The sequence below is a fragment of the Eublepharis macularius genome, chromosome 5, assembly GCF_028583425.1.
Source record: "Eublepharis macularius isolate TG4126 chromosome 5, MPM_Emac_v1.0, whole genome shotgun sequence".
NCBI classification, from domain to species: Eukaryota; Metazoa; Chordata; class Lepidosauria; order Squamata; family Eublepharidae; genus Eublepharis; species Eublepharis macularius.
Genome location: NC_072794.1, coordinates 167,399,373 through 167,416,542, shown reverse-complemented (window position 1 = coordinate 167,416,542; position 17,170 = coordinate 167,399,373). Strand labels below are relative to the sequence as shown.

Here is a 17,170-nt window from a genome sequence, read left to right as displayed (position 1 = left end):
CCATGGCTGGAGTTCTGGGACTGGAAGTCAAGATGTACTATTTGCCACATGTGGTGGTGGTGGTGGTGGGGCTTTGATCAAGGCTGGGAAAGGTGCAGGGCTCAACTGTGTCTTCTATGTCCCATTTTCATGCTCAGAAGTACCCCTTCTCAGCTGCTTTGAACCATGGTAGGGAAAAAAAGAGACAGCCACTCATACTTCACCCTAACCTGGATAGCCCAGGAGAGCCTGATTTCATCAGATCTCTTCTTTGGGTACCCTCTGGGGAGAAAGACAGGGTATAAATGATGTACGTAAATATTTATAAAAAGCTAGAAGCAAGAGACGGAGGTGGCATATTATGGAGTCAGCAGGCACGCTAACCGAGGTTGGCAGCACTTTGGGGTTAGAATGACGGAGACCCAACACCGTGTACTTGAAACTTCGCTGAAACTTTATTTTTTTTTTTTAATAAAATAAGTTATATTAAAACTTTTAAATTAAAATAAATTTGCTCTAGACTCAGAAACACTTGTGAGCACATACATAGACGGAGAGGATTCAATCTCTCTCCCTTTTTATTACAAAATACGTCTTAGGCCTCGAGTGCATCAAAGAACAAGGTGTACGCTGCAGGATGCTGGACTCTTTGCCAATGCCTGGGAGCTGCCCGGGAGAGGGGGTAAGGTGCAGAAGCATCCCTTCCTTCACAGTGGTTTCTTGACAGAAGAGGCGGCGGCTAAGCGTCCAGGACGTCTTCCTCGTCACTCCAGTCTGGGGGCGCGTCTGTGCCAAAGTAGCGGTCTCCAAAGTTTCCTAGAGGGTGAGAAGTGACAGGTGAGGGGAAGACACAAGCGAGAGCCATCAGCACGTTGGTTCTTTATCAAAGCGCCACCTGCACTTTCCTCAGACACGTTGTATCGTATGGAGGGGGTCTCAGATGCTCCGCTAACGAGTTAGGGACAATAGACTTCACCGCTATGTTGCCTTAGGTACTATCTGTTGTTTTAAAGACGTGCTCCTATGAGCTGCCTGTGCTTCATGTTGTCCAATGTGAGTCCTAGAATTGCTTCTGTTCTGTTGCAGCATTTCTTCAACTCTGTATTGGATTCTTGCTAATGTCCTGTCTTTGTAAACTTGCATTTATTTACCCTATGGCATTGTTTATGGAAATGTCCTTGATACCGACTGTGCTAATCTCACCCTGCGTAATCTGCCTTGAGTCTTAGTGAGAAAGGCGGACTATAGATGACATTAATAATAATAATGATAATAATAGTAATAGTAATATTCAGTTGAGTGGGAAGGGCCACCGCGGAATGATGGAGTCCCTGTCTGGCAGGCAGAACGTTCTGGGGTCACCTAAGGTGCTGCCGTACCGGACCCAAATCCTGCTTGTCTACTGCAGACCAACACGGCTACCCACCTAAAACTGTCTCAGTATGGTTTCAGTTCCGTCCTGGATATCTGCTTGTTTTCAAATCTTTGCAAATTTGCATTTATACACCCTCTTGCATAGTTTATTGAATGCCCCTGCTGTTGATTGTATTACATGACACTGTGTAGCCTGCCTCAACTGTCAGTGAGAAAGACAGATGATAAATAATGTAGATAACAGGGCTGTTAATGGGAATTCTGCACAACAGAAATGTAGAAATAATCAGATGAACATCGGTTATGACGACTTATCCTGTCATATTTATTGTTGATAAATTTTACTATTGTAATAAACCGTAAATAAATGACTACTGCTTCTAATAATAAAACAGTAATGCTTTCCCCGGATTTCATGCTGTGTAGGCGTACATGTCTGAATGCTTCCACTGTGTATGACCCTCGACCCCACATCTATCAGTAAAGCACGTTAGGGAGAAATATGCGAAACCAACTTTAAGAACGGTGTTGATAAATACCACCACCAACAACAACTGTGCTTATATACCGCTCTTCTAGACAGGTTAGTGCCTCACCCAGAGCGGTGAACAAGTCAAAGTTATTATTATCTCCCTCCAATACAACTGGGGAGCTGGGGCTGAGGGGAGTGGCTTACCCAAGGCCACCTGCTGAATTCATGACAGGAGTGGGAGTTGAACCAGCAGAGTGCTGATTCGCAGCCCCAACACTTTACCACTATGATACAGCAGCCCTTCTAGACAGATTACTGCCCCACTCAGAGCAGCGGACAAGGTCAGTGTTGTTATTATCCCCACAATACAGCTGGGGAGCTGGGGCTGAGGGGAGTGGCTTACCCAAGGCCACCTGCTGAATTCATGACAGGAGTGGGAGTTGAACCAGCAGAGTGCTGATTCACAGCCCCAACACTTTACCACTATGATACAGCAGCCCTTCTAGACAGATTACTGCCCCACTCAGTGCAGTGGACAAGGTCACTGTTGTTATTATCCCTACAATACAGCTGGGGAGCTGGGGCTGAGGGGAGTGGCTTCCCAAAGGCCACCTACGGAGCTCACGGCAGGAGTGGGATTCGAACCAGCAGAGTGCTGATTTGCAGCCGAACCACTTAACTACTGTGCTATAGCCGCTCCCTGCTGCAAGCAGCTTTTAGCAAGAGGTCTAGCAAGCTAAAGCTTTCTTGGGACCGTGATGCACTGCTCAAAATGCCCCGGACTCGGCCAGGGATTTTTCCTTGAACCTTGCTACTTACCGATGCCGGGGATGATGCGGAAGAGGTCGTTCACCTTCTTGTCCACAGCCGTCGTGATGATCTTCACCTGAGGGAAAGCATAAGCCACAGAATGGACGCCCATCTCGGCCATCAGGAGGGACAGAAGGAAGATTTTGTCCTCGGGGACGTCGTGGTCCTAAGAGAGAGGAAGGGATAAGAGCTCCTTGGTCCAGGTTGAAGATGCCTTTGGCTTAGAATGCCAACAGGTTTGGCAGGCAGGCAAACTTAACAACAACACCTAGCATTCATACAGCCCTTTTTGAAAGCTTAGAAGAGCTTTAAGTGCATAATCTTGTCTCATTCTTTACAACAACCCTATAAGGCAGGCCAGGGCTGCTATCCTCACACTCAGGAACTGAGATTGAGATTCTAGGTTCTCTTAAACGACCTAATAAATTCATGGCAGACAAGATGAATGACGGGCGGCCCTCAGATTACACAACTCTTTTTCTCAGCCGCTGGACAGAAGTCTGTGGTTAGGGTTTGCTATATATTTGGGGGCAGCCGTGGCTCAGCAGAAGAGCCTCTGATTTGCTTTAAGAAGGTCAATCTGCAGCATCTTCAGTTAAATGGACCAGGTAGGAGGGGATGTGAAAGACCTTCTCTTGGAACCATGGAGGGCCACCGCCAGTCAGAGTGGACAACGTTGACTCAGTAGAAGGCACCTTTGAGTGCGACACTGGACAAAAACCAGAAAGCAAAGCCCATACAGAGTCAAGTGACACTGGACAAAAAACAGAAGCCATCACAATGTTCCCATAGAACTAGTAGCAAGCTGTTGAGCCATGCAACGTCTGGTGCGATGTTTATCTATTGACATCCATTCACTCCCACTGGAGGTGGGTCTGACAGGTAAAAATCGAGCCATGCCTCAGTGTTCAAACACATGCTTTGTGCAAAGTGGGTTTGAGGTTGAATCAATCTAGCATAGTTTGAACCTGCCCTCCAACCTGTGAGCTGGGCTAGCTTGAGTGTGGGAGCCGGCCCCAAGGTTACCCGGCAAAGTCAGGGACTGTAACCCAAGTCTTAATGGCTGATTCCGCACACGTTGGATAATGCACTTTCAATGCACTTGATCAATCGTTTGAGGTGGATTTTTTGTTCCGCACACAAAAAAATCCGTTCCAAATGATCTATAAAGAGGATTGGAAGTGCATTATCCAACGTGTGCGGAATCACTCAAAGCTAGACTGGTGCTGTAACCACTACACAACGCTGGCCCTCAGCTGCTGGCATCTCCAATTAGAACCGCTTCACAGAGGTAGAAACGGAGCCTGCAGAGCGGCTGCCCATCTGGTAGAACAAAGCATTCGGCCAGACAGCCTAACCGCCCTGACCAAAGATAAGACAGCTTCATCAGTTTTCCAGATCTGCCTCCATCTCTGAATTAGCCCCAAGCGACTTAATGCTTTTCATCTGTTTGACACTGTGGACCCAGTTCATGTTCTAACCCAGTTCATGTTCTTGGTTTGGGGAGGAAGTGGCCATTTGGCTTCCGCTTGCCAGCTCAGAGATGCCCCCGCGCCCCCGAAGCTGTTTCCTCCAAATAACGGAAAGGAGCCACTTTCCCCGCTCCGTCTTACCAGCAGCACTCTCACAGCCATCATGGCCGCTGCCCCCGTGGAGACGGTGCAGTCCATCAGGATCACGTGATCTTCGCTGATGTCCTTCGGGAGCCTCAAATAGTGCAGCTGAATGAGAGAGCAGAGAGATTATGGGATGGCTAGCAGTATCCGGCCAATCTGCTCATGCCTGGTATAAATGTTAACCTGTGGAACTCACTGCCACCAAGGGTAGAGGTGATGATGACCAGTGTAACTTGAGTTCTGAGATGATTGGGAGAAAACAGGTATATAGATATTCTCGATAAGCAAACTGAGTACAAGAAGACACCCTCCCTCCCCGCCCCCCCCAAAAGAACTAGGGCAAAATTCCCAACCACCAAACCTGGTAAGAAATGATGGTTGGCTTGGCAACACTGATACTTCTTAAGTATACTGATAGACTAGTCACTTCCTTTTGTTTTCTTACAGTAGTGGGCTCCATGCGTCAGGGCACAAGGCTTTAACTACTAGGCATTATAGCCCTGTCAAGGATCACTACAGCAGAGCTGGAAAAGGAAAAATCTCAAGGCCCTGCCCTGAAAGCCTGTGCCGTGTACCTCTGGCTCTCCCGTGTAGCGGTTCGTCTGGATAAGGATGGTGCCAATTCGGACATCCTTGCAGACAGCTCGTAGGGCAGGCTCCATGGTTTCTCCAGCCCTCAAGATGGACACACCCGTTATCTGGAAGACAGAGCAATTCAATCTGAAAGGCAGCATCGAGATTCCTCCAACCTCTGCTCCCTTCCAACCATTCTGCAGCCTTCAAACTGGGCTTGCATACAAATAATCTGCTTGGTCACCTGGGGCGAGTAAAGATCGCCTCCAGACAACCAGGTAGAGCAGATTTTGTACCTTGGGAAAGAAATGTCAGTATGAGGGTTGTAGGGTTTTGGGGCTTTTTTGATGTGCTATAAATGACTGTCCTAGGCATCAAGATGTCAAACATTTTTGTCTCCTGGCAGATTCCATAGACTTATTTGTTCATCTGCCCTAAATGAGTTGTCCCTTTTTTAAGGATTCTGAATAAGTGAGCCTTTGAGGGTGTCACCATATAACGCTGAATCTAATATAACCAACTACTTAATTTTTAATCGTGTGAACGTCAGGCTGATAGTTTCATATGTCAGCAGACAACTCTGTCCTGTCAGTATCATCAGCATAAAACTGAGGGGAAAAAGAAAAGCTTTCAATTAGTAAAGACTGCTGAATCTGTGGATATTATTTTAAACATCTATGAACCATCTCCGATCAAGACTGCAAGCGGAGGTGAGGCGCCCAGGCCAGGATGGAAAAAGTTACAAAATTATCACCTAAACAACTTTGACAAGTACTAAGAGGCACAGCAGGAAGATTTTGCAGTATACCAGTTTTTGTTCGCAAAAAAAAAGACATCACAGTCTAGTGGTTACAGGCACTGTATCAGGACTTGGGAGACCAAAACCCACAAGCCCTCGGAGCTCACCGGGTGATGCTGGGCTAGTCGCACACTCTCAGACTAACCCAACCTCACAGGGTTGTTGTGAAAGTACAATGGGGTGAGTTGTGAGTTTGAGATTTGGTCGTTGCATTGTTGTTATGTATGTTTATATGTTTTTACTGAATTATTTTATATATACTTTATTTTAAATGTTGGTTCACCATTGACATATTTTAGCGTTTTGAAGTTTGCTGCCTTAGAGACCCTGTTTGGGTGCAAAGACAGCATACAAAAGTTTTAAATAAATAAATAAAATTCTAAATGTTCTGAACATTGTGTGTCAGATCTGGGAGCTTCCATTTTTACAAAGAAGGGAGCTCTGACTCTTGAAAGTTCATACTATGGGTGCTACTAGACTTAAATCTTGCTCTTTTACTATAGACCAACATGGCTATCCATCTGAAAGTGTAACCATTCAAGGGAGGGCAGGAAGGGTTACATCAGTGCTTAGTTCTGGTGGCCCCATCTTACATGCCCAGGGTAATGCCGATCTCCACTTGGGGTCAGGTAGCAATTTTCCCCAGGCCATTTTGGCTAGGGATCCTGACAGTGTTTTGCCATCTTCTGGGCATTGGAGCAGGGGTCACTGGGAGTATGGGGTGAGGTAGTTGTAAATTTCCTGCATTATATAGAGGGTTGGACTAGATGATCCTGGAGGTCCCTTCCAACCCCATGATTCTATGATTCTAAGAATTTACACTGCTGAATGGTCAATGCAGAGCACAAACTCCAGAGATACATGTATGCAATTTGCAGCAATGGTTCTGATCCACTTTGCAGGAACTGCCTATCCACTTCAGCAAAACTGAAGGAACATTTGCAAATCCCTAATTTGGGAGTGACTCCAGTATCTTCTCTCGGTGACACTTACTTGCTTCCCTCTGTATGTTCGCCCTTCGTAGTCATGGCCTTGCGGGGTCTGAACCATGCAGCTCTGGAAAGATGAAATCACAACAGACCACCCAAATATGAATGCGTTTGTGTGTGCAACCTTCTTTCTCCTCACAGCTCTTTGTGCTTCCCCTCAACTAGGGGATGCCGAAGAAAGTGTGCAAAATAAACAAAGCTATGCAAATATTTCATTTTGCAAATCCACTTCTTGGTCCCATTTGGTATTAGTCAGGAATATTTACCTTGTGCACTAAAAAGGTGCTTTGTGAGGCAACCAAAATCTTTTGTAGCCTAAACTTTTGAGAAAGGCAACAACTGCCTGCCCCCATCCCCAAATCATTTGCCCTGCATGAGTTCTTTTCTGCTCTCACAATTCACCTAGAACTGAGGGCCAAGCTACAAGTGACGAATGACACTTGAACGGCAGGTGGATCGAGGGGAGTGCAAGTGGAGGGCAAGTGAACAGGGAGGAATACACTTGCCGTTCAAGTGTCATTCATCACTTGTAGTTTGGCCCTGAGAGAAACATTCAGTGGGTTCTTTTTCTGGCTCAAAAATAGTAATGGCTTGGTGAATAACACACGGCAAAGAGTTCTGTTTACAGCCTCTTATGACCCCTCCCATGAAGAAGCTTTCAATTCAGATTCAGATATTTGCAAAACAGCACCTGCCCCTTCAGCCTGACTGGTTTTACTTCAAATAACTGACCTGGAACGGCAGAAATGACAAGGCGTGTTCTATCAACAGCCTCATCAGGCGCTTGGAATAGAAGATAAACTCATCTCGGCTGGTCTCCTTGTTCCTAGAAGGGAAAAGAAGAGAGGCAAGTTTACCAGACGTTTTTTCGAGAGAGAAATCCATCCGTCCGTCCGTCCATCCATCCGCCTTTCTCTCTGAGATCCAAGGCGGATTACACAGTTCAAGCAAAAATACATCAGTAGTTAGGACTTTCATTGAGCAAAGTACAATAATGAAACACAGTTTAGACGTTCAGTAAACAGAAACAATAGGATATGGTGGCAGAAAATTTGAAAACAAGCATAAAGCTGAGCACAGAGATGAAATCTTTCTAAACAAAGCAGAACTAACTTATATGGCACGTTAAGCAATGCGGAAACTCCCTAGTTGTGTGCATCTGCATCAGCAGACAGTACCCAGTAGCATAGCACAGGGGTCCCGAACTGACACCTTTACTGGTGCCCACCGTTTTTAGAAGGTGGGTGTGGCCAGGTGGGGCTTTTGTCAAGCATGGCTTCTGATCGACTATTGGAGATTTGATTGGCTGGGCAGATTTTTAAAACACTGCTCTGGCAGAAGCTGCTTCTACAGCACAAGGATCTTCACTGTGTGACTGAAGGTAAGCTGTAGCAGCCATTTTGTGGCTGGCTCATCTTCCTGCGGCAGCCATTTTGTGGCTGGCTCCGCCTCCTGCATCAGCCATTTTGTGGAAGCCATTTTGTTCCTGCGCCCACCACACTATGTCAGAGCTCCAAATGTGCCCACAGGCTCAAAAAGGTTGAGGACCCCGGCGTAATATATAGTCCCTGTCCCTATTTTTTATGACACAGCCTTATAATTTGTGTAGAAAACCCTCCTGAATAATTCAGTTTTGCAAAGTTTGTGGAAAGCCAGGAGAGTGGGAACTTTCTCGACCTTCTCACATAGGCCATTCCACACAAAAAGCATGCAGGGTGGTGGTATCTGCAGAAGGCCCTGTCCAGATGAGAGAAGCTGCTGTGGTGTAACATAGGAGTAGAGGTGGTAACACCAAAATGCCTGCTCTGAAGCAAGGAGCCTGGGGCCACAACAAAGAATTAAAGCCTGCAGAACCCCCCCTTTGATGCTCCCTGCAAATTATGCACCAAGGCAAGAAAACCTGTCTGGTGTATCCTGTTGGGCTTGCAAAAGACTAGTTTTAATACCCTGACAGCAAAGATTCCCAGACGGACATCCGGACCCAGGCTGAGTTTCAGAAGCGTCCTTCTTGAACTGTATCATTTCAAATTCAGACTGTAGGTGAGGGAATCACAGTTTTATGTCTCTGCATATTAAAAAAAACCCTCCCTGCGTATGAGTCTTGCTAAGTCCTCACCTTGAGGAGCTATTTCTCTATGCACAGAAGTTTTAAAAGAAAATAGAGGAAGCATTCAAAAATGTGCTCCTTGCCTGAACTCTGAAATGGTACAGATCTCAAAAGATGCTCTTATATAATTTTACTGCATATGTAGGCCAATCTCAAACTCTGTGATATGAGGGGTGGAGCAGCATATTGTGTGTGCCTTGCCTGTCCTATCGCCCCTGGATGATTGATCATAAACAAGGCAGGCGTATTGATGAAGAAATGGGACCTTGATTGGGTGCATGGTGTGCGTGCATGGTGCACAGTGTGAGCGCGTGGGAGGAACATTTTGTAAGAGGCAACTCTGCTGATGCATCTATCCAAAGATGGAACTCAGACGGAGCCTCTGGAAACCACAGCGCTCCAGGAGGGTGAAGGAACACATACTTGTAGAGAGGGAGGGGGCACCCTCATCGGTCAACCAATTTTTCCCAGTTTTTTAAAATTATGGCTTGATTTTCCATAGTTGAGAGTCAGCTGGAAGGAATGCTGAGAGAGACTTTTTGGTGGGCAGGTGAGATCCAAACCGGTGATTTCCTGTGCCATTCTCTTAGCCATTTTGCTACACTCTCTCTTTTAAAAAGTTCATTTTAATAATTATTCAACAAAATAATTATTTTCTAACTCCAAGCTGCAGAGAAAGAGAGAGAGAGAGAACGAGAAGGAAAGAAGGAAAGAGAGAAAGAAAGAGGGGGGGAGAGAGAAGGAAACAGAAGAAGGAAAGAAAAAAGGAAAGAGCAAGAAAGGAAGGAAGGAAGGAAGAGAGAGAGAGAAGGAAACAAAAGAGAAGGAAACAAAAGAAGGAAAGAAAGAGAAAAGAGAAGAAAGAAGGAAAGAGTAAGAAAGAGAGAAAGAGGAGAGAGAGAGAGAGAGAGAGAGAAAGAGAGAAAGAGAGAAAGAGAGAAAGAAAGAAGTTGAAAATGGGGGAAAGGGTGACTTGGGGAGAATCCTCCTTAGCCTTTGGTTTTACCTCACAGCGCTGTGGGGCGGGGAACTCACCTGATGATGGTGTGCATGCCCCTGACTTGTGGGGTGTTCTTCAGAACGCTGAGGGTCTTGGGGAGGGGGTGGCACTGGTGGGCGGAGGCCAGGGCAGCCCTGAGAACCAAAAGGAGATGAAAACCAAGTCAAGAACTGTTCATTTTCTTTGCTACAGCCAAAGAACAGAAAACTAAGATTCGGGGAGGGGGGGGATTTCTCATCCGAACAAACCACACAGATCTCGTCTCGTATTCAAAGCGTTGTACAGGCAGGCCCAGTGAGGAGGCGTTCCCACCCCCTCCCCAGACACAGGCAGGACAGCAGAATGAGAGCCAAGCTACAAGTGACGCCTGACACAGGTTGGACACTTGTCAGCTTACCTCAAGTTTCGATGGGAAATGTAGGCATCCTGGTCTTGCAGCTGTAATGGAGAGCCAAGCTGCAAGAGCAGGACGCCAACATTTCCCATCAAAACTTGAGGTAAGCTGACAAGTGTCCAACCTGTGTAAGGTGTCACTTGTAGCTTGGCTCTGAGAGAGAGGCGGTGGGGACAACAAAACCCGTGGCTCCCAGGAAGTTTTCACTCACACACACCCCACCACCACAGGCCACGTTTCATAGAGAAATGCAGCTCTGGGGACTGATGATTTTGAGGCAAGAAGGGGAAGAATGCTTACCCACATTCCCCACCGACCATTTTCCCACTCCACATAACAGGACCCATCAACTGCTTCTTCCCACACACATATATACGGCAAGGGTAAATATGTGTGTGGGGCCCACAGAGAGCTTGGAAACGGGAAAAGAAATACAGCCGGGAAGAAAAGGGTTAAAAACATAGTGTCCTTCCCTCCATCAACCCTCCCCTGGGGGTGGGGGTGGGGATCTCTCTTACTCAAAAATGCATGGATTGCAAGTCATATTCAAAGATCTGACTAACTGCTACATTTAGAGTGGGGAATTCCCTCCACCCCACCCTCGAGGTCAGACTGGCTACTGAAAGCCTGCTGCCAGGTGTCACTGTCACAGCCATGCCTCTCTTATTAGGAAGAGGCAAGCCCAGAGCAGTGACTCATGCAGAGTGGCGACAAATACCTCCGGTCCTGCGCCTCTGTTGTGAGTGAATAATCCAATCGCACTTATTGCACAGGGAAAGTCAGAATTTCCTCCACTTCCAAATGGAGATTGATTTTAAGGAGGCCAGGTGAGAGCAGCAGGTCACACAGAGACATAACAGGCAACCTCCTCAGGTGCTTTGCCATTTATTTAATTACCTTCTTCCCCACGACACTTCATGGCTTATTGCTTGCGCTGCAGCCCCAGCTGTCTTTTTAATGTTGGGGGTTGTGGAGTCCAGCATGTGTCAGTCAAATTTAAAGGGCGATGACAAGAGTTGTGCCTCTTTCATGGGGTGGGCCAGGGACGACGTGGAACAGATTTCTTTCTAAAAAGAGGACAGGCAGGCAGCGCACCCCCACCCACCCCCCAGCCTCCCTAGTCTGGCAAAGTTGATGGCTACAAAGTTTGGGGATGAGTCACGCCTCGGTGACGTGCTTGTTAAAAATAAAAACAGCACGGCTTTTTTGTCAGATCTCTGTGTGGTTGGTTAGGACAGACAGAGCGCATCGGGTCGACTCTTTTCCCTGCTCAGAATCACACATGCAACCCCCCCCCCCACATTCAGGATAAGCAAAGGGGGAAAGTTAGTAAGACAAAAGCCTGCTTAGTATTCTACGCCTGTGGTTACAAACACACACACACACACACACACACAATGCAAGCAGATAAAAATAAAGTGGATTAGCCAGAAACTCACAGGGCCTTGCCTTACAGCTCTAAGCCTTAAGGAAGAGTTGCCGAGCCATTTCCAAGCCTGACACCCTCCAAGCCGGTCTGTTCCACTGCCTGTCCTTCATGCCCCTCTCCCCCCATGCTGCTCGCCCAGTGGCCGTCAGACTCCAGAGATGCATGCTGAAGATTCTATACCCACATCCCTGCACCTAATACAGCAGCGCATCAGGGAGAAGGCTTGGAGGTAAAGCTTCCTGAGATGCTATGTTTCTGTGTGCAGGGAATTTTTTAAACGGAGGACAATCTGATCATGTGAGGTCCTACCTGCAGTGTGAGAGGATACAGCACAGATGGCAGCCCTCTCTGCAGTTTGCCAGAACTAGTTTCTTAACAACCCTGTAAAAGTACTCACAGAGTTTGAAAATGGTTGCTAAAAACAAAGCAACCCCCCAGCTTCATAGTGAAAAACTGAGGGTGTGTTTGTGTGTGCACGGAGAAAATATAATAGTGTTGCTGTCTTGGGTTTTACAGGTCAGGGTGAGGCCTGAGAAGTCTAGAGCCCAAACATGCTTTGCTATCTTATCTGGGGGCTGCAGCCATCTTGGAGACATAGAGCAGGGCCCAGAGAGTAATGCTGTTTCTCAGACAGCGCTTGTCTGAGTTCGGTAGATCGTTATCCTACTATACAAACAGCCACCACAAAATAGCCACCTCTCACCATACATTCCTCGGAGGGCACTTTGCTTGGCAGAAAAATATCTACTGGTGGTTCCTGGCCCCAAGGAGCTTTGCCTTGCCTCGACCAGGGCCAGGGCCTTTTCGGCACTGGCACCAACCTGTGGAACTCTCAGTCTGTGGAAACTCACGGCCAGCAAGACTAACGATCTTTTTGCCAGGCCTGTAAGACAGAGATGTTCTGCCAGGTACGAGGCAGGTGGGCCATCCAATTGGCCTCCTGCCCTAGGGGGGACGCTGCCCCCGAATCTGTGATGTATTGGGCAGCTCGCCTCCCCGCCCTACCAGATCTTTTATGTTGAGGGATCTGTGCAATATGTGCGCTGCTGTGTTTTATTGAATTGTACTGCTGTAGATTTTATTGTTATGCTACCTTTTAAAAAACCTTTTATATTGTATTTACTGATGTGATTTGCTCTGAGCCTGTTCGCGGGGAGAATGGACTATAAATATAAATAAATAAATAATAAATAAATACAGAGTGGCCGTTCTCCCCCGTGGGGACTCAATGTCGTTTTCCTCTCCTCTGCTTTATCCTCACAACAACCCTTTGGGGTAGGTTAGAGCGGGAGAAAGCAACTGGCCCAAAAGACACCAAGCAAGTATTCAAGGCCAAGTAGTCCAGGCTAATCCAATCTCAAGAGACCTTGGAAGCTAAGCAGGGTCAGCCCTGGTTAGTACTGGGAAGGGAAACGACCGAGGAAGTTGCGGGTTGCTATGTGCAGACAGGCAATGGCAAACCACCTCTAAATGTCTCTTAGCTTGGAAAACCTATGGGGTCACTATAAGCTGGTTGTGATTCTAGAACTAGGGCTGTAGCATCTTCATTTAACCACTACTCCACACTGCCCCCATGGTGAAGGCAAGAGGGCTGCTCCATCTTGGGACGTTTCTAATGTATAAACCAAGTATTATTGGGGGGGGTCCAAAAAAAAGGGTCATGGCAAGACTTATGCCTTTCATCTCCACCCCTTTAACAACAACAAAAATAATACCAACAACAACAACATTCTATTTATATACCGCCCTTCAGGACAACTTAATGCCTACTCAGAGCGGTTTACAAAGTCTGTTATTATTATCCTCACAACAATCACCCTGTGACGTGGGTGGGGCTGAGAGAGCTCTGAGAGAGCTGTGACCAATCCAAGGTCACCCAACTGGCTTCAAGGGGAGGAGTAGGGAATCAAACCTGGCTCTCCAGATTAGAGTCCTGCCGGTCTTAACTACTACATCAAACTGGCTCTCAATGATATATCCAGGTCCCCTTTGCTACAGGTGAGAAGCCTGCCACTGAATACGCCTTACATAGGAGACAGGTGATCGATGGCCTTGCCCCCTAACTCAACATAAAAGTATCAATGGGGTGGGGAGTTGACAAGAGACAATTTTTTTCCTGTGGACAGCGTCGAGAGACCCAGGCTTCACTCTCAAAAGGTATAGATCTGATTCAGTATAAGGCAGCCTTGTGTGTTCCTCTCTCCGCAGTGGCCACTCTAGAACCCAGAGCATAGCTCTCTCTCTCTCTCTCTCAATGACAGGTGTCCTACACTTGTCCTGTTCTTCTCTAGAGGATGCTCAAGACGTCAGACTTTCTTTTGCAGACTTTCTTTGGCAAGCTTCTCACCTGTAGCAAAGGGGACCTGGACATATCATTGAGAGCCAGTTTGATGTAGTAGTTAAGACCGGCAGGACTCTAATCTGGAGAGCCAGGTTTGATTCCAAGTTCCAAAGAGCACATGGAACGTCTGATCACCTTGCGGCAGTTCAACGATCACTCAACAAGAGGAAGAGAAAACTGGAGGGGATGGAAATCCTCCATCTGCCTCTTTCCCCTATGGAGCTAGCTATTCATGGGCCAAACCAGAGAGGACACTGGCAGTTCCCAAGCATTTTAAACTTTGCACAGAACAGCCTGGGGGTGGGTGGGTTGGCTTATTTGGACTGGGACTGTGGGAGGCAGGAGGGCACGTCAACCCTCTCTCCCTGTGTCACTTTCTGGACTTGAAATGATTTGTCGAACCAAACATACAGGAGTTTGGACATTGCTTTCTGTTGAGCCTCGGTCAACATGGACTCGGTAGCTCTGTCCCCCAAACCCGAGAATCTAGGCAATCTACCCACTCAATTTGCTCACTCAATATGATGCCTATACGACAACATGTATTACAGCTAGCTTCCTGACACACTATAATTTACAATACGCCTCCTACCCTCTGCCCGAATTATAAGGACCCCCTTCTTTTTTCCCACCCCTTGTATCTGATGAAGGGAGCTCTGACTCTTGAAAGCTCACCCCCTGGAAAACTAGATGGTCTTTAAGGTGCTACTGGACCCGAATCTTGCTCTTGACGCTTCCTTTGTCACCGATCATTTTAACCCTTTCCTTGACCTGAAACTGTAGCCAGTGCTCTACTAAAGTAAAAAAGTGATTGCAACTTTCAAGTTATACAAAGGGTTGAAGTGAGCGATTACAGATCCCGAGGTGGAATTGGGAGGAAAATGTCTATTAAGTATTGGTGACTTCTCCCCACTCCAATGCCCTATATGTGTTTTTCCAGGAGTTTGCAGTGGCTGCTGGCAGGCTTCACAAATAGCTGCAAGGTGGAGGTCATTTCAGATGAGGAAAATGCCAGAGGGGAAAAGGTTAAATATCTCGCCTCCAGACCTGCCCTGAATTGGGGCTGCTATTACTCACAGGGAAGCCAGTGTGGAACGGCCTGCCTGAGGAGGTCAGGAGAGCCCCCGCTCTCCTAGCTTTCCGCAAATGAGGCAAAACCTAATTATTCAAAAAGGCTTTTTACTCAGATAGAAGGGCTGCATTGTAAGGAGGGGGTCTCAGATGCTCCGCGAATCAGTTAGGGACTGCAGACTTCACCACTACGTTGCCTTACGTACTATCTGTTGCTTTAAATACGTGCTTCTATGTCAGCCCTAGAATTGCTTACGTTCTCTTTCAGCATTTCTTTAACTCTGTATTGGATTTTTGCTAATGTTCTGTCTTTGTAAACTTGTGTTTATTTCCCCTATGGCATTGTTTATGAAATTGTCCTTGATACTGACTGTACTAATCTCACTGTGTAATCCGCCTTGAGTCTTAGTGAGAAAGGCGGACTATAAATGACATAAATGAAATTAATCAAGAAAAAGTAACCAGCAACCATTCTCAGTCATGCAATTTCGATCCCCTCCAGTTTCCAGTGTTCTGGGGGGTCAATCTACACGTTACTTTTTTTACGAGTTCTCCATGGAGCCAAGTCTGTGCTCTGCGTAGACACGTGTCATCTTGGAGATGGGCTTCTATTAAAAAAAGAGCGTGCAAATGGGCTCAGAAAGCTGCCGCCGGAGAAGGGAAAGATTCTGCCTTTCCCCCAGCTCCCCCCCCCTGTGCAGTAACAGTTCAGGGGGGGGGAGCGTTTTCTCTTTCTGCTGCTGAATGTGCACAAAATATCTCCACTTGGAGCAGCAGAAATCGGGAAATGTCTCCCCTCTGCAACGTTTTCACATGGGGACCCCCTCACCTCTGCAGGAGTATACCGTATACCCTGCAGCTGTGGACAAGTTTACATCGGGACCACAAAGCGTAGCATCCAGACCAGAATAAAAGAACATGAAAGACACTGCAGACTTGGACAACCTGAAAAATCAGCAGTGGCTGAACATAGCCTAACTCAAACAGGGCACAGTATCTTATTCCAGGACACCAAAATACTGGACAACACTTCCAACTACTTTGTCAGACTGCACAGGGAAGCCATTGAAATTCACAAGCATAAGCAAAACTTCAACAGGAAAGAAGAAACCTTAAGAATGAACAGAGCATGGTTTCCAGTTCTGAAAAACACCAGGCTAACAAAACACTCTATCCCCGACAATAGCCCTGCAGAGAAGATTAGCACATCAAGTACCAATCCATATGCAAAAGAACCTCCTCAGGATACAGTGAAGCCTCCCGCCATTAGCATTCCACACCCTGGGAAACTCTTACAGGATGACTCAGCTCAACCCCACCCCTCCTGAGTAGATACAAATGACCTACATCTTTTCCACCCTGTGACACTGAGAGATCTCCGTCTTTTGGTGCTACACCTCTGAAGATGCCAGCCACAGCTGCTGGCGAAACGTCAGGAACTACAATGCCAAGACCACGGCAATACAGCCCGGAAAACCCACAACAACCATGGGGAAAAATGTTTGGGAGAAAGGCAGCTATTCCTCCCTTTGAAGCAGCTTTCTGAGCCCATTTGGACATTTTTTTTATAGAGCCAATCCCCAAGTTGACGTGTGTCTCCAAGGATCACGGGTTGGCTTCGTGGAGAACTCATAAAAGAAGCAATGCGTAGAGTGACGGTGTCTCAGCAGAGTTCTGGCAACAGAGATGGTGTCCCTGGCAAGTTTGATTTCCTTCTGCCAGTGGACCCCTCCCCACCTGTCCTTCTTGCTCATGCTAAGGGGGGTGCACTGACCCACATAAAGGTCTCATTGCCATGCGGGCCCCAGACCTGGCAAAAGCTCACACAATTTAGTAGGCAAACCAAACCAAAAGGGATCGCCGTTTCTCCTCACATATCCCAGCGTAGTTTCCTCTGTTGACCAGGCAGGAAGGGGTCGGTCGGGGATGAGGCCGGGCAGGAAACAGACACACACACCCACACAAAGATATGCAGGGGTCGGGGGGAGAGAAAAATTAAAATAAAAAAAAACAGGACATGAAAGCATTTTGTTAAAACGGAGAAAGAAAGACATGTGCCCCGAAAAACCGTCCCGAAAGATCCGGGACGGCCTCTTCTGGTGCCGAAAGAAAACCCACAGCTGGCCCAAGAAACTTGAAGTCCTGGGGGTGGGAAATCCAGAATGCACCCCCCCCTTTCCTGCACTACCCCCCCAATGGGAGATGGAAAAATTCAC

General features: G+C 47.1%; 1 protein-coding gene across 4 annotated transcripts in view; it reads right to left on the bottom strand.

Moving 5' to 3' along the window:
* Nucleotides 1–412: 412 nt before the first annotated feature.
* UCKL1 (uridine-cytidine kinase 1 like 1) overlaps nt 413–17,170 on the bottom strand; it is a 66,186-nt gene continuing 49,428 nt past the window's right edge. For 3 of the 4 annotated variants that reach the window (XM_054980098.1, XM_054980102.1, XM_054980101.1), the window contains exons 8-15: nt 16,829–16,848; nt 9,755–9,853; nt 7,345–7,438; nt 6,617–6,679; nt 4,827–4,949; nt 4,249–4,356; nt 2,645–2,801; nt 413–795 (exon numbers count right to left, since the gene is read on the bottom strand). In XM_054980098.1, the coding sequence (XP_054836073.1) occupies nt 719–795; nt 2,645–2,801; nt 4,249–4,356; nt 4,827–4,949; nt 6,617–6,679; nt 7,345–7,438; nt 9,755–9,853; nt 16,829–16,848 (741 nt within the window). In that variant the 3' untranslated portion in view covers nt 413–718. The remainder of the gene's footprint in view (nt 796–2,644; nt 2,802–4,248; nt 4,357–4,826; nt 4,950–6,616; nt 6,680–7,344; nt 7,439–9,754; nt 9,854–16,828; nt 16,849–17,170) is intronic. The other variant, XM_054980099.1, reaches the window with a different exon arrangement.